Raw genomic sequence first — 25,361 nt, 5'->3', positions numbered from 1 at the left:
GGAGACACGTGCAGTGAAAAATCACTGACGTGTGAGCAGACCCATTCATTATAATGGGTCTGCGTATGTCAGTGATTCTGGTACGTTTAAAAAAAAGCACAAACGTCCCAGAATCACTGACGTGTGAAAGGGGCCTCAAGAATACAATTCACAACAAAATCCATGAAGGAGTATTCTTAAGTTGCGTCTTGAGCAGCTCAGAGCTATGCAGTCTCCTTTCTTCCGGGTTTCTGCCAGGGCGGGCACTACTCCTTGAGTGACAGTACTGGTTAAAAGTAGAACTATAGTTTTAGTTGAATTATAAAGCTCAGCAAAACTTTTGCTGTAACACATTCGGCTATTAAAGATTGTTCTAAAGTCTACACTGCTATCATTGATTGATTGATTTGATTAGATCTGCTGTTAAGGCCCAGTCACACACAATGACTTACCAGCAATCCTGAAAACGATGCGACCTGATAGGGATCGCAGGTAAGTCGCTGGGAGGTCGCAGGTGAGATGTCACACAGTCAGACCTTACCAGCGATGCAGAACAATACAGATCGCAGTAGCGACCTGTATAACGATCTCAGCAGTCACTGTGACCCTGTCACACAGGGTCAAACACAGCGATGTGTCCTGCCCAGCAGGACATCGCCTTTGAAGAAAATGGCCTGGACCATTCTGCAACGACTAGCGATCTCACAGCAGGGGCCTGATCACTGGTAGATGTCACACATAACAAGATCACTAACGGGATCACTACTGCGTCACAGAAACCGTGACTCAGCAGCTTCTCGCTAGCGATCTCGTTATGTGTGACGGTACCTTTAGAGAAGCGGATTCTGAGGACTAGTGAATTTGCTAGTTTTATAAATAAGAATAATATCTTTATTTTTAGATAGAGCTACCATATTCCGCAGCACTTTACATACATCAGCAACACTGTCCCCATTGGGGCTCACAATCCAAATTCCCTATCATTAAGTTTTTGGAGTGTGGGAGGAAACCAGAGTACGAGAAAGAAACCCACGGAAACACGAGGAGAACATACAAACTCCTTGCAGATGTTGTCCTTGGTGGGATTGAACCCATGACCCCAGCGCAGTGTTAACCACTGAGCCACCGTGCTGCTCTATAATAGCAGTTTGTCAGGGGCTGAGGGGAAGAAGGAATGTGAGCAGGTAACTGCTTTACAGAACTTAATGGAGAGAGGTTGCTGGAATGTTAAGAGTCAAATTTTTCCCTCTAATATAACTACTGCATTCAATCAATGTCTGGGCAGGCCCTAGTGGCTGAACTCCATGGGAAATAGCTATACCCCATGAAAGATAAAAGCTCTCATTACAGCAGATAGAAAAAGCAAGTCAACTGCACACTTGTTTATTTTCATGCTATTTAACCAATTAAAGTAATTTAATAACTTGAGAATACTCTTTCAATAGATTAACATTTTTACTTTTCAAACAGTCTAAATATGTTTTACATTTTCAAACATATTTACTAGAGGACGTACCACCGCTGTTGGCGCTGTTGTTTAAGAAAATGCTTGAATTCATCATAAAATAATTCTGGTGTTTCTGCTACTAGAAAACCTTTTATTATCAAACATTCACGAATACATTGATAATTGGGTGTCGTCATTCCCTTTATGAAAGGGGTGCATGAATCTCTACAGAGACAACACTGATTGGACAATGGCACACAATGTACAGTTAGGTCCAGAAATATTTGGACAGTGACACAAGTTTTGTTAATTTAGCTGTTTACAAAAACATGTTCAGAAATTCAATTATATATATAATATGGGCTGAAAGTGCACACTCCCAGCTGCAATATGAGAGTTTTCACATCCAAATCGGAGAAAGGGTTTAGAAATCATAGCTCTGTAATGCATAGCCTCCTCTTTTTCAAGGGACCAAAAGTAATTGGACAAGGGACTCTAAGAGCTGAAATTAACTCTGAAGGCGTCTCCCTCGTTAACCTGTAATCAATGAAGTACTTAAAAGGTCTGGGGTTGATTACAGGTGTGTGGTTTTGCATTTGGAAGCTGTTGCTGTGACCAGACAACATGCGGTCTAAGGAACTCTCAATTGAGGTGAAGCAGAACATCCTGAGGCTGAAAAAAAAGAAAAAATCCATCAGAGAGATAGCAGACATGCTTGGAGTAGCAAAATCAACAGTCGGGTACATTCTGAGAAAAAAGGAATTGACTGGTGAGCTTGGGAACTCAAAAAGGCCTGGGCGTCCACGGATGACAACAGTGGTGGATGATCGCCGCATACTTTCTTTGGTGAAGAAGAACCCGTTCACAACATCAACTGAAGTCCAGAACACTCTCAGTGAAGTAGGTGTATCTGGCTCTAAGTCAACAGTAAAGAGAAGACTCCATGAAAGTAAATACAAAGGGTCACATCTAGATGCAAACCATTCATCAATGCCAAAAATAGACAGGCCAGAGTTAAATTTGCTGAAAAACACCTCATGAAGCCAGCTCAGTTCTGGAAAAGTATTCTATGGACAGATGAGACAAAGATCAACCTGTACCAGAATGATGGGAAGAAAAAAGTTTGGAGAAGAAAGGGAACGGCACATGATTTAAGGCACACCACATCCTCTGTAAAACATGGTGGAGGCAACGTGATGGCATGGGCATGCATGGCTTTCAATGGCACTGGGTCACTTGTGTTTATTGATGACATAACAGCAGACAAGAGTAGCCGGATGAATTCTGAAGTGTACAGGGATATACTTTCAGCCCAGATTCAGCCAAATGCCGCAAAGTTGATCGGACGGCGCTTCATAGTACAGATGGACAATGACCCCAAGCATACAGCCAAAGCTACCCAGGAGTTCATGAGTGCAAAAAAGTGGAACATTCTGCAATGGCCAAGTCAATCACCAGATCTTAACCCAATTGAGAATGCATTTCACTTGCTCAAATCCAGACTTAAGACGGAAAGACCCACAAACAAGCAAGACCTGAAGGCTGCGGCTGTAAAGGCCTGGCAAAGCATTAAGAAGGAGAAACCCCAGCGTTTGGTGATGTCCATGGGTTCCAGACTTAAGGCAGTGATTGCCTCCAAAGGATTCGCAACAAAATATTGAAAATAAAAATATTTTGTTTGGGTTTGGTTTATTTGTCCAATTACTTTTGACCTCCTAAAATGTGGAGTGTTTGTAAGGAAATGTGTACAATTCCTACAATTTCTATCAGATATTTTTGTTCAAACCTTCAAATTAAACGTCACAATCTGCACTTGAATTCTGTTGTAGAGGTTTCATTTCAAATCCAATGTGGTGGCATGCAGAGCCCAACTCGCGAAAATTGTGTCACTGTCCAAATATTTCTGGACCTAACTGTATGTACACCCCCTCAAATAACAACATCCAGATGTCAATATATTAACTAATTTGTAAGAAAAATAGTACAATTCAGTTATTTTTCTATGTTAATTTTCATACATTATGGAATGGCTACTTTAATGCTTATTATATATTAGAGGTATCATGTTTAACCAAAATATTTGATTTCTTTACTTTACATTCATGCTCTATTATGGATGAGACAACAGAAGATAATTCCTTACAGAAAATAAAGCTTTCAAAAATTGTATATTTTTCTTATTATATTTTTGTCCTCTTCCTTAAAGAATGTAAATCTTCACCTTAGGCCCCCCCCTTCACACGTCAGTGATTCTGGTACGTATGTGATCGTTTATATACGTTCCAGAATTATGGACATACGCAGAACCATTAAAATCAATGGGTCTGCACACACATCAGTGATTTTTCACTGACCGTGTCTCCGTGCGGCGTACACGGGTGTCTGTAATTACCGCATGGAGACAAGTCCGTTTTTTTTCTGGCATCACTGATGTCCCACGGACCACACTAAAGTGTGAGCCATGAAACACGTAGCAGAAAAAAACACACATATTGAAAATAAAAAGCTTTTTAAACTTACCCGTCTCCAGCAACGCTGTCTACGGCCTCTGCTCTCTGCTGCTTCCAAGCCGGCTAATTATTCTCATGTACATGCATTTATGCACTGCATAGCCGACCCGGAAGTAGCTGCAGTGGTGAGAGACACAGCGACCGGAAACAGCATCCGGGAAACTTCAGCACCACGGACAGCAGAAGTGGGGACAGGTGAGTTTATCTCCATTTGCTATCACGGATCACTGATCAGAGATAGCACATGCAGAACCAACGTGTGCTGTGAATCACGGCACATGGATGGACATACATGTTTTTAACACATCAGTGAAAAACGTCTGTGTTTGTCACTGACGTGAGAAACAGGCTTTATTGTAGTATTTCTGGTATAAAGCACAAAATCATTTATAAAATGCTAAACTAAAAATGTAGGATTCCCTTTTTCGCAGTTTTCTGGCTTGGGTGGGACTTATTAAATGATAACAGAATTTTTTAAATTGCTAATAAAAGAAACCTATATTGAGAGAAATGATGACATTCATTTTTAGCATATGCATATAATCCTCGAAAGCAGGGAAACACCAAAAACAGTCAAATACATGTAAACATTAAATCCCATTGAATTTTTTTTTAACCTTAACTTACTTTGTGCTTCCGTCTAGATTTTGTGCAGTTTTTCTCAGTGACTGTGGCTGGTGTTTGTGGCTTGTGTTTAAAACCTTGGTCTCTGATTTCACTCTTTAAGACCTCGTTCTCAAAAGTCTCTTGACCTGGTATTCTGGAGAGCAGACTAAGGTCTATTTTCACCCATAAAGAGTTAATCTCTTCAAATTCCCTAAGTGGTGATAGAAGTTCATTTTGAACCACAGGAAGAGGAGAAAATGGTTCTTCCAGTTCATTATGAGATTGATCAAGTGATACACTGCTGCTATTGCTGGTTAAGCTGCTGACACTTAAGATATTGTTGGTACAGTCTTTTGACTTAATCGGATTTGTAGGACCAGTGCATGCCTTTGATTGCTTGACCTGAAGGACTTCTTCTTGGTCAGTGTTCGAATCCGATGCTGAATCCGTTTCTATAAACTCCCTAGACTTAGGGACTATTTTACTTGTCCCTCTTGCTTTCTTTTTCTCTGATGCATTACTTGTGCAAGTCCTTTGCTCCTTTCTTGGAGCAGTTTTAGCAACAGTGGCTTTTGTCCTTGCTTTTGGTGGCTCTTGGTTTTCTCGTACATCTTTCTCTTTGGGAGTGCTGCTGGTAGGGTTTGGTTTATTCCAAGTGTAGTCTTCGGCACTTGATGTTCTTTCAACCTTTTTTGGTTGTTTTTTAGCAACAGCTCTTTGTGGAGTGGTTTCAATATGAGCTGGCGATTTTTGTTTTGAAGGTTTAGACTCTGGAGGTTTTTGCGGTACCCTAGGTTTGTTTTTCTCTCTAACCGGACTCAAGAGCTCTTTATCTTTGGGAAGGGAGTCTGACTCCGTGCTAACACTGCTGAGTTCTCTTTTGCTTTCTTCTTCAACCTGTTGGCTATTCTGAGGCTCAGAATTATTATCTGAATGCACATCGTTTTGGTTGTTAATTATCGTTTTATTATGTGGATTGACTTTATTTAACCACTTGTCCAGTTGCCATTTGTTTGTAGACGGTGGTTCGGGCTGTAAGTATAAAACATCAAATTTTAGTCGAACAAGAGGAATGTATGGAAAAATGACTTTCCTTTACAAACAATTACATTTCTCATAACACATACCATATTATTTATCAAAATGGCTAATTAGCAAGCATATTGGATGCTGTCCTTAATTTAAAACAGTGCCCTAGAGAAATCTAAGAAAATAAAAAATGCTAAATAGTCCTATCAAATGATACATTTTTTATAATGTTAGTTTAGGGCAATCTCTGTTGAATACTAGGCAAACAGAACTATCATTGTTGGTACACATATACACAGAGCAATATTTAAAGTAAATGCATCAGTAAGGCTAGAAAATATGTTAAGTTGAGCAGAAAAACCTAGCAAAGAAGAGAAGCAAAAAAGTGGTTTATAGTCTATGGGAGACACAGGGATAGTCAAATCAGGTAACAGGATTCATTGGGTTTTGAGCTGTAGAAAATTCAGATATGGCACCCAGACCAAATTTTGATGGCATTTCCTATATTTGTGTGCCTTCAGCACAATAACGATGTGTCCTGTCAATAGTGAATAAACTAATATACATACACAACTGCTTAACATAAGGAGTAGAGATGAGCGAACCTTTGGAAGTTCAGTTTGGAGGGCACAGTTGAACCATAGATAAGGTTTGGTTTGTGACCCTGACTTGACCTGAACCTCAATGGAAGTCAGAATTTAGGCATTTTGTGTCTCAATCCACATGCAGTTTGCCATAAGCAGAACACGCTTATTTTGATTTTACCCCCAGTGCGAGCCTTTCAAACACTGCACGTAGCTAGCACAGGGCCGAGCACTGAGTGTACCCGAGCACAGCGCTGCTCGCTTGAGTGGTTTGCACTCGTAACTCACTCAAACTTCAAACCCGAACTCTGTTTTTTTGTACCCTGTGTTTGAACCCGAACTTCGAACATTGAACATCAAGTTCGCTCATCTCAGGTAAGGATTAAAGTGCAGAATGTTACCTCGGGGGTTACATTACGGTTTTCTTCATTACATTCACTGTCACTGGAGCTGCTCTCACTATCAGAATCCGATTCAGAGCTGGTTTCAGATTCACTGGAACTTCCAGATCCTCCACTTGAATTTACCAAGTTGGCACCATGAACTGTTGGCAAAGGAAGGCCACTGGAAAACACAAAGAGCTTACATGAATCCTAAATCAAGTGGTCATTTTAAAACATAAATAAAACAAATCGTTAATGTTATATAATACATATATATAAAGTATTAAAATAGTTGGTAAGATACTCACACAACTCCACAATATTGCAATGCATTATTGGTTAAACTGATATGCGGCCAGAAAAATCCACAACTTATTGGTACCTTTGCAAAATATATATATATACATATATATATATATATATATATATATATATATATATATATATATATATATACTGTTCTGAGTTTATCATCAAGCCCTGCTTATTACTTGCACTGTGCACTTTGGTTGCACATTGCTGCACAAGATTAGCATTTTATGACTATAGACATCTAATATATATATTTTTTTTTATTGCTGTGCTGCACCAATATTGTTATTTTGTCATTATTGTTTCCTTGCTATTATTTTATGTTTGATTTCTTCTGAATACAATTTATGTTTTTAATATTGCATTACGGCTATATTGTGAATCGTTTTTTATGAACTTATCCTCTGCAGCAGTGCTAATTCCTCATCTTCTTTTCCTCGTGAAAGCCAATTTTATCATAGCGATATATGGTTTTCATAACTGCACTTGACAATACCTTCAAGGTTCTACTGATTTCTGGATTGAGTGACCTTCATGTCTTCAAGTAGTGATCGACTGTCATTTCTTTTTACTTTTTAGAGTGTTTTTTTTACCATATTCTGTCTTACAAAAGTTGTGGAATAGGGCTCAGCACACTATGGAACCGTGTACCAACACTGCCTCTGCAAAACAAACTTGATGGTTCCAAACACTTTCTGAAGGCTGGTGATTGGACAAATTTACTCTTTATGAGCCATATCTGGTCATTAGAAACTATTCTAGGTGACCACCTGATGAAGTGACTTGAGAGAATGTCAAAGGTTCATAAAGCTGTCAAAGTAAAATGGGGAGAACTTTGAGTAACCTAAAGTATCATGGTTTGTATCACACGTTTCCTTATTCAGTGTACCCATTTTGGTTCTACATGGTCTTGAAACTTTCAGCTTTAATTTACAATGTCCAATTAACAATTAACAGGTGTGTCCAAACATTTGAGAGATGCTGTACATTTAAAGTATATTTTCAACTGGAGGAGCAATAGGGAACCTATACCAAACTATTACAAAATAGGATAGGCTGTAATTTCATCTGAATTGTCTTCTTGATGTCGTAAAATATCATAGTGATATCAGTGAGGCATGAAATCTCTATTAAGACATCACATACTTTACTTAGTCTGACTTTTAATAAAATATAATAAGAGTGACAAGAATATATCAAGTGTCATATTCATTCTCACAAAGTCTAAACAAACACAGAATAACAATTTGTAAACCCTTCTGTCTCACACAAATAATGTAGGACATGTGAATTATTTATGTGTTTTTTTATATTTAGACCTGCATTTACAACAAGATGCAGTAATCTCATATTGTATTATTACATATGTCAATCCCTAAACTTCATAATTGTATTATAACAAACACTGACTTATGATATCAGTAAAATCTCAGGAATACTTCGCATTGAATTATTAATGGTCACACCGGATACATGTAAAGCTTCAGTGTTTCAATATTTGAATGAATGGAACAGATGCTAACAGTTTCTTAAATTTTAATCACTACAACTTGCTATAAATTCTCCAGGATACTGTCAAACATGTCAGCGTTCTAGCATTAAATGCATATTGAAAATGACAACCATTTCTGATAAATACGGTGAAACTAAGCCTATAAAATATGTATAGGATGATCTATTTTGAGAGGGTTTGATTTGTTGAGATCAGGTTATATGGGCCAAAATATTCTAGAATTAGAGCCATGGCAAATCAAGCCAAAAAGTTAAAGTACATTATTTTGTGGGTAATAAAAGAAGTGAAGGTTATTTGCAAATTAGCAATACTGTAAGCCTGTAATTCCCATTGTGTAATGTCCTATTTCGTGGCTATTTTGTTACAAATAGATGTATTATATTTAGAATAATATGAATAAAGACATCAAAATGTCTGCATGCCTTCTGGGAATCATCATTGACTTGGACAGGCTTCATTTCTTTGTCAGGAGGTACTTTTTTATTGGGTGGACTGGCTCTTCTTCAAAAAATCAGCTAGGACGCAAAGTCATGTTGGCAATGATTCATGGAATAAATATGCAAACTAGCTCTTTTCTGGAAAGATTTACTGCCTTGTACCCACCCTAGAAGTCAATGTCAGACCCTTTAATGAGCCTTGCAACATGACTATAAACCAAACCAGGCACCAATCTACAGACAGCTTTTTTAAAGCACTTGACCTTACAAACACAGCCAGGGATTCACTGTTTAAATTCAATGCTATAAATGGATATGATTAATAAAGAGAACTTGTTGATGCAGTATTGGAAAAGTAAGCAAATTAGTCCACTCCTGTAAAGCAAAAACCTGTCTGAACCAACGAGCCTTGCAATATGACCAGCATTAATAGCCAAGCTAGACACCCAAAGAAAGCTTTTACGAGGTCCTTGCCCTTCATAAATGCAGATCATGGTTGCCAAATATACTAGCCATCTCAAATGGATGAGACAGTGGGTTTCTTCCATTTCAGGAGAGAACTAATGTACATGTGTGTCCTCTAGAGCAATGTTAATTTCATGCCATCATCAGCTGGTGTTCTTAAGAAAAGTCCGTCACCCCTAAAACTGTATGAAGGGGATCTTATTCAGCCAAGCAAACACTACCTTGCCTCATAAGGGGTCTCTGCCTGGCTAAAATCCATTTCCTAGTCATGTTGGAAAAATATTGTTAAGGGGCAGACATTGACACATTGGGTAGCTAGCTACCATCATAGGTGGCACTAAATAGTTTGCTATCATTAGGCAGCTAATCTGTACTGAAGAAAGCAGCCATAAAGAGTATTTATGATTAATGTTAAAGAAGGGGTAATATTTCTATATCCTCAAAAAAAAAACTTTTGCATAACTCCCGCGCTGTATGCAAATGTGACCGATGTGGTCTGATGAGCATCATTGTAGTGGCTCCTGTTCCGCCCCTCTCCACTGGTAATCGCTGCCCTCCCAATGTGATTGATGTGGATGAGGTGTCCTGCATCATCCTCATAGCGGAACATAATCTCGCCCCTGCGCAGGAAGTTTGTGGTTCACATAGGTGCACTTTGCTTTGCCCTGCTGCGGGTATAGCCTGAAACCTAATTGCGCATGTTTCAGCAGCAGTGCACAGAAGGGCAAAGCAAAGTGCACCTGCGCGAACCGCAAACTTCCTGCGCAGGTACGAGATTATGATCAGCTATGTGGATGATGCAAGATGCGTTATCCACATCAATCGCATTGGGAGAACAGTGATTACCAGTGGAGAAGAGGGACAGGAGCCACTACAATGATGCCCATCGGACCAGACCAGTCGTATTTACATACACCACAGGAGTTATTCAAAAGGATTTTTTGGGGACATGCAGGGGGGTTAAGACATAATATACCACTTTTTAGAATGCAGCGTAAGTGCTAAGGAAGGTGGTGGGATTAGCTCATACACTAAAAAACTAGTAACAGGTTCCCTTTAAGAAATGCCAAAAGTCACAGACGACACCTGATCATTTGTATAATCCACAGGCTGTAATTGGACAAACAGTAATAAAACCCTTTGCATTAAATATTTGAGTGAAAAACTTGACTATAAAAATTTAGAAGCATTATGATTAGCCACAAAAATTTCAAAGTAGAGAAGTGTTTTGGACGGTGAGACAATGCATTTTGGAGTCCATGCATTTTTCTTAATGACATATATTAATATACTATATACAAACACTGCAACTCTCTCGACTTGCATGGGCGATAATAGTAACAAGTGAGATAAGAGTAAGTATTCCGCATCCAGAATGTTAAAAATGTTCGACCTGCCAAGAATAAGTGCACTCAAAACACTAAGTCTGAGCAGGGAGCGCGTTAAATCCCCATATTTGTTCATACTGGTGTTGTGGTCTCTTTAAACCACTGTTTCATGAGCCGTGAAATGTGAATACCGCCACTCACTAAGAGGATATTCATCTGCTGGAAAATTTGCACTTAATACAAACTGGCATCTAAAGTAATTGCTACTAACTACTTATCAGAGCTACAACAATCACATTGATTTTTGTACATTTAATTCTACCCTAAAGATGTTGGAGGATTAATGTATTGGCTTTTAATCCTTGTTGAACTAGTTACTTCTTTCAACATCTCCTGTTGTTTTATTCAGTGAGAGTCACAACACTGAAGAGACAATTAGGTTTTATTACTGCACATGTATTTCTAAACGCCAGGTGTGATTGTTAGATGTCTGATTGTCGTCACACCTGTAAGACTGAAAATAAGAAGATATGTGCGGAGTGAGATTATTAGATTTGCATAATACATACTTTATTGCGCAAAGAAATTAATACATAACATATAAAAATATATACATTTTACACATTCCCAACATTAAAACTGATGGAATATTGTCATCACGAATATCTGTATTTTTTAAACTTTTCTATGACACCTAAGGTCCGTCCATAGGCTACATTCCCACCATCAACATTTGGTGATTTTTTGATGTTTTGTATTTTCTATAGCCTTTATGCATCTTTTAAGTAAATTCAATTCATTAAATTATTTTTCATTGCGTTTTGAAGTGCGTTTTTTTTCTTTTCATTTTTGCTTCTTTTTGGTATGCCATGTTTTTTTTAAAAAAGCTACTTTGCTTTAGATAATTCCTGCTATTTAGCTTTCATAAAATTTTATTGATACAGTCATGTTCAAATTACATGCATTTTTTAGTTGTGGATTTTCTGTATCTAAGGCCTGTTTCACATGTCAATGAAAAACACATGTTTTTTACTGACGTGTGAAAAATGCATATGTTCCTCCATGTGCCGTGATTCATGTCACACATGGGTTTTGTCCATGTGCTATCATGGATGATGGACAGGGATCATGGATTGCATGGACGTATACTCACCTGTCCCCGCTCCTGCTGTCCGTGGTGTTGAACTCTCCGACTCTGCTGTGTATCCACCCCCACTGCAGCTACTTCCAGGTTGGCTGCTCAGTGCATAAATGAATATGCATGAGAATAAGCAGCAGGGCTGAAAGGAGGAGGCAACAGAGACTGAAGACAGCGTCGCTGGAGAAGGTGAGAATAAAAAGCTTTTTATTTTCAATGTACGTGTTTTTTTGGTACGTGTTTCACGGATCACACCGTAGTGTGGTCCGTGGGACATCAGTGATGCCAGAAAAAAACGGACATGTCTCCGTGCGGAAATCACGGACACGCGTGTATGCTGCACATAGACACGGTCAGTGAAAAATCACTGATGTATGCGCAGATCCATTCATTTTGAGGGGTCTGCGTATGTCCGGCATTCTGGTATGTAGAAAAACTAGCACATACGTACCAAAATCACTGACATGAGAAACAGGCCTAATGCATGCATAAATTAGTATACTCTCAAAAGTAATTTACATTATGCAAATTTCATAGTAGGTCCGTTTCAGATGCATAAAAAAAAAAATCACAGGGGGCATGGGATTTCTATAAATCTAGTCTACTTTGCTGGAACTGTAATAGGCTGTGTTTTTTTACACAGCAAAAATACTCAACATCAAAAACTAATTGTGTGAACTTTAAAAGGTTTTTCACTACTATTGTGATTCCCTTTCTCTTGTCCTGACTCTTTCCAACTAACAATTTTCTAATATACATCTAAACCTACAAATATTCCCTAAAAGGAAAAAATCCAGAACAAAAGACAAAAAAACAAAACCCAGTGACTCCCCAAATATTATGAATTAACATAAATGAGGGGGATTCACAGAAAGATATGGACCAAAAATGAGAATAGTAAAATACAAAATTAATAATAATCATGAATATAAATAGTGAAACATGGTACGGCAAAAAAAGGCTAGAAAAATTGGCAGGAAACATAGCACTGAAAATGCTAGTCAGAGGGCCATAGACTATGCAGGTACATCATGAATTAGGTAAGAGTAAAAATGCAAGTAAAACCGCAGGCTGAAAGTGAGGTATTAGTGTTAGCTACTCGCCAATTGACAGTTGGCATGGCGGGAGAACCGTGACGCGTGTTTCACTGGAAATGGCTTTGTTTGTTTTGTTTGTTTTTTTACTTTTCTAATATACAGTACTTCTGCTATCTACTTTGCTCTTGTTAGTTTATCTCCTTTTGGCTGCAGACCAGAATCGGACAAACAGATCAGGGTACGTCACTGTTGGGGGCCAGGGCTGACACTGTGTGAGTGACAGCAGTCTTTGCACTTATGCCCAGATCACACTTCACTCTCCTCTCAGTCCCCACCAGTGAAATTAGGGATAAAACACCATAATGCAAACCAAGGAATACATTAGACAGGCGAAACGCATCTGAAACACGTCAGCTGTTCTGCATTTTATCATAATTTTAATGATGAATTAAACTTTGAGTTTTATTCATATTGGTGCTGAATACTCACCTTCTTTGAAGCTGGTGAGAGTTGATGGGAAGATAGATGGAGCTATATATAAGACATTTCTGGAGCAAAACCTCTTACAGGCTGTAAAAGTCTTGAGCCTGAGGTGTAGGTTCATCTTCCAACAGAACAATGACCCAAATCATACTTCCAGAGTTACAATGTACAGTTTAGATCAACGCATATTCATGGTTGTAAATGCTCCAGTTGGAGACTGGAATAAGATTTCTGGTGTAAGACACAACACTATGAATTAGACGAACTGTGAACTCATACCATAGTCCCGCTGCAGCTCCATTCATTTTAGTGGAGCGGGGAGAAACAGATGTGAAAATGCCAAGTCAGAAAGTTTTCAACAACCTTGAGTTGAGCACAAATTTTTGTGACTTTATTTAAAGCAATTTATGCCAAAAATCTGGTGACATTGCTTTGCTGAATTGGGGGCAAAATCTAAAATTTTCATTAGAACTATGTTCCCTACTAGGAGCCTTGCTTGCTTTGAACTATCCTTTTTTGATGACATATTTAAATTGCATATGTAGAGTATTTTCATTTTACCATTGCTGCTTCTATGTTTTTAATTAAAGCACTACTCCAGTGTTTTGTTGTTTTGGGGAGCTGGAGAGGCACTTTAAATGTAAATAGCAAAAAAACCCAGAACCCAGAATCCAGCGGACCATAGACAGAAAAGTATATAAAAACTTCTTTATTTACCAATGTTTAAAATCTTCACGGTAAAAGCTCGAACATAGAACAAGATAATATCTCCAACAAATGAATACGATTAAGATGTAGCGACTATTCATTTGTCGAAAAGCGTTGGATGGAGATATCTTGTTCTATGTGCGAGCCTGTATTGCGAAGATTTTAAACTTTGGTAAATAAAGACGTTTTTTATATACTTTTCTGCCTTTGGTCCGCTGGATTCTATTTTTTGCTATTTGGAGTTCTTCCTTCCCATGCCTGGGAGTCCTAGAACAGACGAGCGTCAGATATCCCCTGGACACATAAAGTGGTGAGCTAGACTTTTTTTTCTGTTCAGACTTTAAATGTAAGTGTGACGCCCTGGCAAAACCAGGTAGTCAAAGAGGTTGTACAAATCTCTCAGGTACAAAACTCCATCCTCCTTGGCAGTCCAATACAAAACCCACACCCAGCCAGTAAAGCCTAGTCACCCCCCATTACAATAGGGACACACCAGTGGGCAGGACCAAGTAGATGGGAGCGCCCACCTAGGGGTCCTGAGGTGTCAGGGGCGGGAACACAACAGAACAGTCCAGACAGGAGAAGAGTGCTGACAGTTGACAGTAGAGGAGTGTGAAGTGCAGTGGAGTCATGGGTTGGGGCCCCTGGACTACCAGACTAGGTGGCAGACGGCAAGCAGGACCACAGGTGACGGAGATCCGGTCGCGGCAGACATAAAGTGAACCGGGGCAGGGTTGTAGCCCGCCGGTGCCAACAGTGGGAATCCGGTCCAGAGGCCATGCACAATCGGGGTACCTGGACCCTAGTACAAGGAAGGTTGCAAGCCCCTTGTTAATTGACCAGCTGGGGACAAGGTTTCAGGCCTTGTTCTACAGAAGCCCAGTAAGCGAAACGGAAGCCCAATGCGGGGGAAAGGGTGTCCGTCAGAACCCACAGAGATCCCAAGTGTCAGATTTCGCAGGCCACAGCTCCAAACATACACAGTACTGGGAGTGGACTTCCCCGTTCCAAGCGAAGTTGTCCCTGTGAAGACACAAACACTGAGTGCAGGAGGAAGGGACCCCTGTTTGCTACACCCGGGTGTGGGACCCGAATACACCCGCCGGAGGCGACCAGTCACTGGCAATTTAGTTTACCACTGGACTTTGTGTGCAATTCTTTGAAACTGTGAGTACATTATTCATCGCCGGTCAAACCCTGCATGTCAGTCTCCGCAACCAAAACTCCCGTTCACCTGGGCCCTGGAATTACACCTCCCCTACCCATGGAGGGGATTCCATCCTGCTGCCCCACTCCAACAGCCCCGGGCGTTCCATCACCAGGCAGCGGCAGTGCTACCAACTCTCACCGCAACCCACGGGTGGCGTCACTGACAAAGACTCTATCCCCTGTAAATAACCCCTTTTCACTCGTGGGCGACGGACGACTACGCGAGCCCTGGGTCCGGCTACCACTCGAGCCACAGCAACCGCCCGGATCCGAGCGCCTCGAGCGGCCCCCTGTTGTGGTCTGTCCCTTACCTGCGACATAAGCCCCATGCCCCTGTCATATACTTACCTTCTGGCTGCTTCATTGGTTTTTGGATGTGCTCTGGTCCAGCGGCATCATCTTGTGCCTATAACTTCTAACTGTCCTGAAGTCAGACGTTATGTCACAAGCTCCTAATCCATCTCTATGAGAGCGAGAATAATAAAGGCCCTGTCACACACATAGATAAATCTGCGACAGATCTGTGGTTGCAGTGAAATTGTGGACAATCAGTGCCAGGTTTGTGGCTGTGTACAAATGGAACAATATGTCCATGATTTCACTGCAACCACAGATCTGCCAAAGATTTATCTGTGTGTGTGACAGGGCCTTTAGGCTATAATGAGACTCTCATAGAGATTAATTGATTTGTGACCTTCGGCGCGTTCCATGAAACACTAGAGCTGCCGGGAGGTCAAGAATCATCGAAGAGCAACCGGAGTAACGGTGGAAACGGATGAAGACGGCAGCAGGAGACTAGGGGGGGGCGGTGACTTATATTTAAGCACCACCCCAGTGGTGGAATTAAAAAATCACTGGGGTGGTGCTTTAAATAAAGAAAAGAAGAAAATTTTTTCAAATTATAGGGTTTTAGTCCTTTTTTTTTCTTGTTTAGAACTGTGATGGCTTTAGGAGATTGTTACTGATGTTATACCCATGAGAAGATGAGTCAGCTACACGATTTGTTGTGTTGGGTTACATGTGGATACAAGATTTCTTGTATAGTAAGGAAAAAGCGTGCTCTATGCACACAATGTAAATAATGGGCTGTTAATATCAGAGTTTTCATTTTTCCAGTGGCAGTTGAGACTGAGAATCGGAGAAGTCTTATAATGTCTGTTATACTGACAGCTTTATATTCAATAAATAAATAAACTCTGCTGGTAAAATTACGCACAATGCTTAACAGATATTCAATTACCGAAATAATCAAGAAAATTCACTTGCCAAGAGTTTTGACTGCAATTTGGCTCCCTGGCTGTAAGCAGTTGGCTGTTCTATAATTTCTAGTATGGCTGTTCCTTTTGAGAAAATTCCAAGTTTTCGCTGTTTTCCATCTCTGAATCCAATTATGAAAGACATAATGTATTCTATTATTGGGGGAGTCTTGACACCTATCTTTCTGTTTTCAAGAACGGCTCTGTAATTGAGGTATGCACAGGTGTCGCTCATTATCGGCCATAGCGTATTATCCAAATTCAGGAGAATCGCGGAATTCTCATGGTTTTTTAATGTTGCTTGTAAGAATAACAACCAGACCTGACTCCAAGACTGCACTTACATAATTTATCTAGGAACATTACAGCATCTGTCCATCCAAAGCCAGAAGATTTGACATGAAGAAGTTAGCGACCTTCATTCATTGAGATCCTGGATTAGATTTACATCTTGATGATTTCTTAGAGAACAACATTGGTCAATGCCCAAAAATTGCATCCCAAAGATTTCACAAATCTAGACTGTAAAATCTTTTTGATCCCCAACAAAGTGGTTTCAATTTAATAACTTCTTCCTTTTACTTTATGGTTTTGATTATGAATGCATCTGTGCGTCCCAATTATTTTACGGTATAAGATACTGCCTGGTAATAGAAACAGAAAAAGAATCTATAGGAAAGTTTTTGTCTCCTATTGAGCCACCGATACCTAATCGCTATCTTCTGGAATTCTCCAAAGGTGTCTTTAGTATCCCAGGCAGATTCATCATGTTTAATGATTTGCGAGTGTGTTGTCACCCATCAGGAGTTATGGCGACTGTACTCTCCGGCCCAGGACCACCTCGTCTTGTCTTGTCTCGTCTTGTCTTGTTCATTCACCTGGCTGCATCAGCCAGGTGAATGAACCATGCATCATTGTATATATTTATGATGGTATTCTGCTCAATTCATGTGACTGATGCAGCTTATTACAGGACGTGGTGGTCCTGGGCTGGAGAACAGTGATGCCATCACTCCTGGTGCCAGCGCACACCACAAACTGGCTTGTGCAGGATCCTGATGGGTGACAGCAGGTATTATTCATTTTTTTTATATCACTTTTATGTTTGTGCTTTTTTTTGCTCTTTTTATCTTTGGAGGTTTGTGTTGCTTTGTTCTGTGTGACTGGTTTTGAGGTGTAAAACTCAGCAGTGACCAGTGCTGTGTTGCTGACTATGGCATCATTTCTCCAGGGTGTCAACACAGCTACTGTACTGTGTCCTGCCAGGAGCTATGGAGCAATGTCAGGGCTATGTCAGTGGTTAGCTGTCACTTTCAGGCTGTGCTGTGAGGTCCTGATGCTGAACTGCAGCTGTCAGGAGGACATTGTATAGATTATAAGTCTGTGACTGTGAGGATGGATGACCAGCTCCAAGACATTGGAAGATGCAGATTGTAGGCTGTAGTACACACCTGGCTGCTTCTGCCTGAGATGGAACTACAAGTGATAATGAGCAGCGCAGTGTCGGGGAAGAGCAGTGCAGGAGAAAGGAAGTGAAGATGTGCTTATCACTGCTTCTCCCGCTGAGTGCAGCAATGCCTAGTATTATTTGTATTGTCCCACTATCATGGAGGCAGGGGTAAGGGCATGTAGTAAGAACCTGCGCCATGCATCTTTTACTATCTGGTTGCCGGCTGCCAGACTTGAAAGTGCATGGAGCCCTAAAGACTCCATACAGTGGTAGACTAAGGGGACACAGCAGGGCCTTCTCTGTCTGGGGGCTCTTGGCATCTGCCCAGACTGCCCCCCCTTCATAATGCCGGTCCTGGTTATGACCACTCTAAAAAAGACATATGAGATCTATCAGCTAAATATCACTATTTAATTGCAAACATATTGGTAATTTAAAGGTAAATACTATTTTAAAGTATCCAGCTGGCTTTCTATAAGAGCTGCTACAGGGAGAAAATCACATTTTGTTCTTCTCTTCTTCATTAAAAGTCACCGGACCGACATTGGGGCAGAGCACGATCAAAGCTCACTATGCAGGGAGTGTGCTGGTATCAGTCGCATGTACCTTAACTGACAGCCGTTGCGCACATACATGCAGCGGATAAAGCTGTCAGTCAATCTGCAGGTGGCAGCGACTACAGCACGCTCTGCGCCAGTACTACCCCAATGATTTGAAGTGAGCAGCTGCAGGGAGAATATAACTTCATTTTCTCCCATCATTCGCACTTCAAATTACACAACAAAAAAATACTGTGATGCTACCACTAGCGGGTGCAGGAACTTCGGGAGAATGGAGTGCTCCTGAATGCAAGCCCACTAGAAGTCACTAGCACCAATGTGGGGATGCAAGAGATTGGTCAGTAAGTCTAAGGTCGGCCAAGAGAGTGGTCAGTAAGTCTAAGGTCGGTGCTGGGAAGTCACGTCTGTACAGAGGAACAAGCAAAGCCAGAGTCGGGTGAGAGCAGAGGGTCAGAAAGTCAGGAGGTTACTTCAAGAGCTAGAGGAAAGCAGAGCTGAAGTCACAGCACACACCGGGGTCAGAAGCCAAGTGGACAACTAAGTATGGAGGAGGGAGCAGAGAGGGGATTACAAGCGGAGAGTGGGTACGGAGACAGGGGAAGTCAGATAAGACTGGATGGAACGGAGGTCAGGGGGGAAAGCAGTACAGAGACAGGGAAGTAAGATAAGGTGAGAAGGAATGGAGATCAGGGGGAGAGTGGGTACAGAGACAGGCAAGTAAGACAAGACTGGATGGAACGGAGGTCAGAGGGAGAGTGGGTACAGAGACAGGGAAGTAAGATAAGACGAGAAGGAATGGAGGTCAGGGGGAGAGCAGGTACAGAGACAGGGAAGTGAGACAAGACTGGACAGAATGGAGGTCAGGGGGAGAGCAGGTACAGAGACAGAGAAGTGAGACAAGACTGGACAGAATGGAGGTCAGGGGGAGAGTGGGTACAGAGACAGGGAAATAAGACAAGACTGGGTGGAATAGAGGTCAGGGGGAAAGCAGGTACAGAGACAGGCAAGTAGGACAAGACTGGATGGAACAGAGGTCAGGGTCAGGGGGAGACTGGGTACTTGGAAGCGGGACAAGATCAGAAACTTACAGGAACCAGGAAGAGCACACGGTAGAGCAGGAACTATTACTGGCAGCGTTCAGAGAGAAACAGCTCTAATAAAAACCGTGACCCCAGGAGCTATGCCGGAGGCTCCTCTCACATGACCTAACGCCCGGAGGAAACCGACAGAAGGAAAACAAACACATACAGTGGCTCTGCATGAGCAGAGCCATGAGAGAGTCATGACAATTAAAATGCTATTTACTGTACCTACAGATTACCACTATATTTGCAGGTAAATAGTGTTTTTAGCTGGCAGGGTCCCTTTTACAGGTATTTTAGGCTTTAGTATGAAATAATAAATATTCCTTTTTTGACAGGTAACAGTTTTGAATTTTTGGACTGGTAAGAGAAAAATAGTGTCAGGGTCATTGTGGGATCAACTGTCCTCTAGCAATGATATAACAGCCTTCGAATGTTAAGTCATAGGTTCCTCTTAACAGTTATTTAGCATCCTATACAGGTTGTATATTTTTCAGAACTTTATGCATCTATAGGAGCAGTTGGCAGAGAATGTATTGGCTCCCATTAGTATTGAGTAATCACGCAGAACTACGTAAATTTTTCAGCTGTGCAGCCATTCAGTGTTATCAGTGATCCCAATTAGTCAGATTGCCTAGTGTTTTCATATTCAGGGACACTGAATAAGAAGCAATTAGCACAGGCGACATAAAGGAAACACCTGACACATGTATAATGCATAAACTATTAATGTAATACTTAACATGACAACTGGAATTGATTTTAATTCACAAGACTACAGGACATTAATGTATCTTAGAATAATCCTATTTCTATTGTTTCTTCACTTTTGAATATATGTGTTAATTTCGATCTATGGCTACAAGTAATGTTCTGCCAATGGAGATAGACTAAGCAGCTGCTATGTGGTCTGTAGGTTCGGGGCCATGTGCACTGCACTGTTGACTGGGCTGCCAACATCATAATACACTACTGATGAAGTTGGGTGCTGATGCATTTTACCGGTGCTCACTTCCTAGTTCGAACTTGCCCATAGGAAAAAAGGTGAATCAACCGGTAGGCCCCCATGCCGGAGAGGTGCAGGTGACCTCGCGCAGTACTAGGCACAGTACACTTCATGCATTATTTACAGAGAGAGACAGCATTTTATCATTCATTCAACATTAATTTTTTCACTGCTGAAGTGGTGCTTTTAATCTAAATTCCCAGCCCTTAGTCTTATATTCACCCTCCGACGTCTTCATCTATTATCACCGCCGCTCTGGTAGGTCTTTGGCAGTTTGTGACCTGCCGGGAGCTCCAGTGTTTCATGGAGCACTCTGGAAGTCACTCTTCAATGCAAGTCTATGAGAGCCTCATTCTGGCCTCATTTTAGCTCTCATAGAGTTTCACTGAGAGTTGGTGACGTAACTTATGATATGCGGCTAGTCAGAAATTGTGGTCACAAGATGACGCCATGGGACTAAAGCGAGGATGAAAAAAGGTGAAGATGCCAGACGGTGAGTATAGTCATAGGGACAGGAACCTTAGATTTAAAGTCCCACTCTAGTGGTGAATTAAAAAAAGAAGCTGGAGTGTACTCAGTTTATTATATAGAAGCATTGACAAACTTATGACAGAGCGTCAGGTAATAATGAATATAGCCGAACAATGAACCCACGTGTCAATGTTACTGGTGGACCGTAGTCTGAAACTTTCCACTCCTACCAGTGGAACCACCTTGCTACCACTATGAAAGGAAGTAATCAAAACTGACATTTAAAGGCAATCTGTCAGCAGGTTTTTACTTCCTCATCTGAGAGCAGCATGATGTAGGCAAAGGGACTCTGAATCCAACGATGTATAATTTAGTTTACTGGGTGCAGCAGTTCTGACAGAATCAGAGTTTTTTGATTTAGCAATGCAGCAGAGCTGAGAAACCAAACTCCACCCACACCAAGTTCTCTATGTACAATGTCTATAGACAGAGAGTTGCTACTCACGGGAGTGTTGGACTGCCAGCAATGTAGTCCAGCAATGATAAGTTTATGAAGTTAAAACAAACATTACATGTATACAGCACAGACTTTGATAAGAGAGGATTCACTGAAATCTGTGTTTTAACCTCTACAGCATGTTGTCTTGGGATTACATAGGAAAAACCTGCTGACAGATTCCCTTTAATATATAATACGATATGAGCAAAACCTTGAAGCTTCTGTATATAGAAAATTGGGATTAAATATATAATGAATTACCACCATCATATTCTATTTCTTGTTTTTGGGGATCACTGCTACATGCACTTTCACAATTTCAGCTCCAGTCCAGGACAATTGTGCAGGACAGGTAGCAAAGTAAGCGAGCAGGTACAGGTTTTTTTACTCTGGATGTGGACTTATAACTTTCCTTTTATGCCCAAGATAAATGCTTATTGCTAAACAGAAGCTGAAAGGTGTTTGCAGGAACCTAGGGCAAGAAACCAGTTCTGCGTTCAGTGCTGGCAGGCGCACAGGTTACTAAATTGAACAGATGGAATCACATCAGGACCACTTTGCACAGACAAGGAATGAATCCAATACACTGATAATAGTCATTAGTTCATTTGATTTTCTCAGTTTTTAAATCCAAACATCAAATTGTAACTTTTAATACACTTAACACTTGTGAAGGTCCCTGAATCTTTCTTTTCTACAATTTAATTCAAATGTGGATTTAACCTTAAACACGTCTCCATCTTTATCTTTATAATGCTTTGCTTATATACCGCCATCATTTTCTACAGCGCTTTACAGACATTATCGTTGTTGTTTCCATTAGAGCTCACAATTGAAATTCCTTATAATTAGTAATGATGAGCGAGCTTGCTCGCCACTGCTCGATAATCTGCTTAGGTGTGCTCGATATTTGGCCAAGTTTTGCGGGTGCTCGTATGGGTCGTTCCTGCATGATTTGACAAAAAGAGGCAACTCTCTTACATGAATGATGGAATCTGGCATCTCAATGAGTAAAGGATGGAATCCAGCACCCCAATGACTGAATGATGGAATACAGCACCCCAACGATTGAATGATGGAATCCGGTAGCCCAATGACTGAATGATGGAATCCGGTAGCCCAATGACTGAATGATGGAATCCAGCATCCCAGTGAGTGAATGATGGAATTTGGCACCCCAATGAGTGAATCATGGAATCCAGCATCCCAGTGAGTAAATGATGGAATCTGGCACTCCAATGAGTGAATCATGGAATCCGACACTCCAATGAGTGAATCATGGAATCCGGCACCCCAATGAATGAATCATGGAATCCGACACTCCAATGAGTGAATCATGGAATCCGGCACTCCAATGAGTGAATCATGGAATCCGACACTCCAGTGAGTGAATCATGGAATACGGCACCCCAATGAGTGAATGATGGAATTTGGCACCCCAATGAGTGAATCATGGAATTCGGCACCCCAATGAGTGAATAATGGAATCCAGCACCCCAATGAGTGAATGATGGAATCCATCACCCCAATGAGTGAATGATGGAATTTGGCACCCCAATGAGTGAATCATGGAATCCGGCACCCCAATGAGTGAATCATGGAATCCGGCACCCCAATGAATGAATCATGGAATCCGACACTCCAATGAGTGAATCATGGAATCCGGCACTCCAATGAGTGAATCATGGAATCCGACACTCCAATGAGTGAATCATGGAATCCGCCACCCCAATGAATGAATCATGGAATCCGACACTCCAATGAGTGAATCATGGAATCTGGCACTCCAATGAGTGAATCATGGAATCCGACACTCCAGTGAGTGAATCATGGAATACGACACCCCAATGAGTGAATGATGGAATTTGGCACCCCAATGAGTGAATCATGGAATTCGGCACCCCAATGAGTGAATAATGGAATCCAGCACCCCAATGAGTGAATGATGGAATCCATCACCCCAATGAGTGAATGATGGAATTTGGCACCCCAATGAGTGAATCATGGAATCCGGCACCCCAATGAGTGAATGATGGAATCCGGCACCCCAATAAGTGAATGATTGAATCTGGCACCCCAATGAGTGAATGATGGAATCCGGCACCCCAATAAGTGAATGATTGAATCTGGCACCCCAATGAGTGAATGATGGAATCCGGCACTCCAATGAGTGAATTATGGAATTCGGCACCCCAATGTGTGAATGATGGAATCCATCACCCCAATGAGTGAATCAAGGAATTTGGCACCCCAATGAGTGAATCATGGAATCCGGCACCCCAATGAGTGAATGATGTAATCCGGCACTCCAATAAGTGAATCATGGAATCCGGCACCCCAATGAGTGAATCATGGAATCCGGCACCCCAATGAGTGAATCATGAAATCCAGCACTCCAATGAGTGAATGATGGAATTTGGCACCCCAATGAGTGAATAATGGAATCTGGCACCCCAATGAGTGAATGATGGAATCCGGCACCCCAATAAGTGAATGATGGAATCCGGCACCCCAATAAATGAATGATGGAATCCGGCACCCCAATAAGTGAATGATGGAATCCGGCACCCCAATGAGTGAATGATAATAATAATAAATAATAATAATCTTTATTTCTATAGTGCCAACATATTTCGCAGCGATTTACAATTCAGAAGGATCATAGACAAACAAGTAACAGTTATCGAAAATACAATATTTAAAGGGAAAAAAGATGATGGGATCCAGCATCCCAATGAGAGCCGCTTGCAATTTCTGATTGGCTCTCACTGGGGAAAAATATAATGTGTTAGAATGCTGGGTGTAAAAAATAAAGTAAAATACCCAGCCCCCCTCCCCCCCGGAAATGCTCTGTGTATGGCTGTCTATATGTGGGCTTAGCGATGGGCTGTGCCCAATAATTGAGATCTATTACTGTCTGCCCCATGGGGTTTTTTGCCTTCCTCTGGATCAACATGTTAGGTTAGGTGATGGGTTGAACTCGATGGACCTAAGTCTACCTTCAACCTTAAATACTATGACACTATAAAACATTATACTCAAGTTGAGCCTGTCAGAGTGTCCAACCTGCTTGATTCAAGTAAAGAGCACTCGTACACTTTTGTGCTCGCTCATCATTCGCCTTTACAGGGTGGGAAGAAACAAGAAAACCTGGAAGAAATCCATGCAAACACAAGGTGAACATACAACACCTTGCAGATGTTGTCCTTGGTGGGATTTGAACCTGAGACCCAAGCTTTCTTCATATTTTGAGATGAGTGACACAAGATAATCAGGTTTGAAAATAAATCTTGATTTTACTTAAGTCTGTTGGGAAATGTTTAAGCTATATGTGTCTAAATGTGACCACCCGCCACCCAGTGGCTCAGAAGTGAACTGCAGCCTGTTGAGGGTCTTGCTAGCGTGTTGCAGTAACAAAATTCTTCAAAAAAGTAATGATGAACACATTTTTGTATCTCATTTTATCTCACCACCTATTCCATTGATGATTCCATTTTGATGCAGTGCAACCTGCCATGCACAGGGCTTTTTTTTTATTAAACTGCAAGGATAAGGTTAAGAGATTGATTTATGTCTACATAATTCTATAATCAGACTTTTGTGGATGTCTATAGGTTTCATAGAAGGTTGAGCAAAATCATAAAATGGAGTCAAGAGAAACTCAATATTTGCTTTTCAAATCTGTTTGTGGAGAACAAAGTTATTGGCTCATCTAAGATTCAGAGATGCAGATGGATCTGTGGTGGTCAAAGGCAACATTATTCTTGGGCACTACTGGACATCTCATTAAAGAGGTTGTCCACTACTTTGACATTGATGGCCTACCCTAGGCCCTGTCACACACAGAGATAAATCTGCGGCAGATCTGT

The 25,361-nt window shown here is 41.1% G+C and overlaps 1 protein-coding gene across 3 annotated transcripts in view; it reads right to left on the bottom strand.

Moving 5' to 3' along the window:
- AFF2 (ALF transcription elongation factor 2) overlaps positions 1-25,361 on the bottom strand; it is a 763,896-nt gene that overhangs the window by 82,657 nt on the left and 655,878 nt on the right. For all 3 annotated transcript variants that reach the window (XM_075323783.1, XM_075323786.1, XM_075323784.1), the window contains exons 10-11: positions 6,557-6,719; positions 4,564-5,574 (exon numbers count right to left, since the gene is read on the bottom strand). In XM_075323783.1, coding sequence (XP_075179898.1) covers positions 4,564-5,574; positions 6,557-6,719 — 1,174 coding nt within the window. The remainder of the gene's footprint in view (positions 1-4,563; positions 5,575-6,556; positions 6,720-25,361) is intronic.

The sequence above is a fragment of the Anomaloglossus baeobatrachus genome, chromosome 9, assembly GCF_048569485.1.
Source record: "Anomaloglossus baeobatrachus isolate aAnoBae1 chromosome 9, aAnoBae1.hap1, whole genome shotgun sequence".
Lineage (NCBI taxonomy): Eukaryota > Metazoa > Chordata > Amphibia > Anura > Aromobatidae > Anomaloglossus > Anomaloglossus baeobatrachus.
This window is presented reverse-complemented; position numbering and strand designations above follow the sequence as displayed.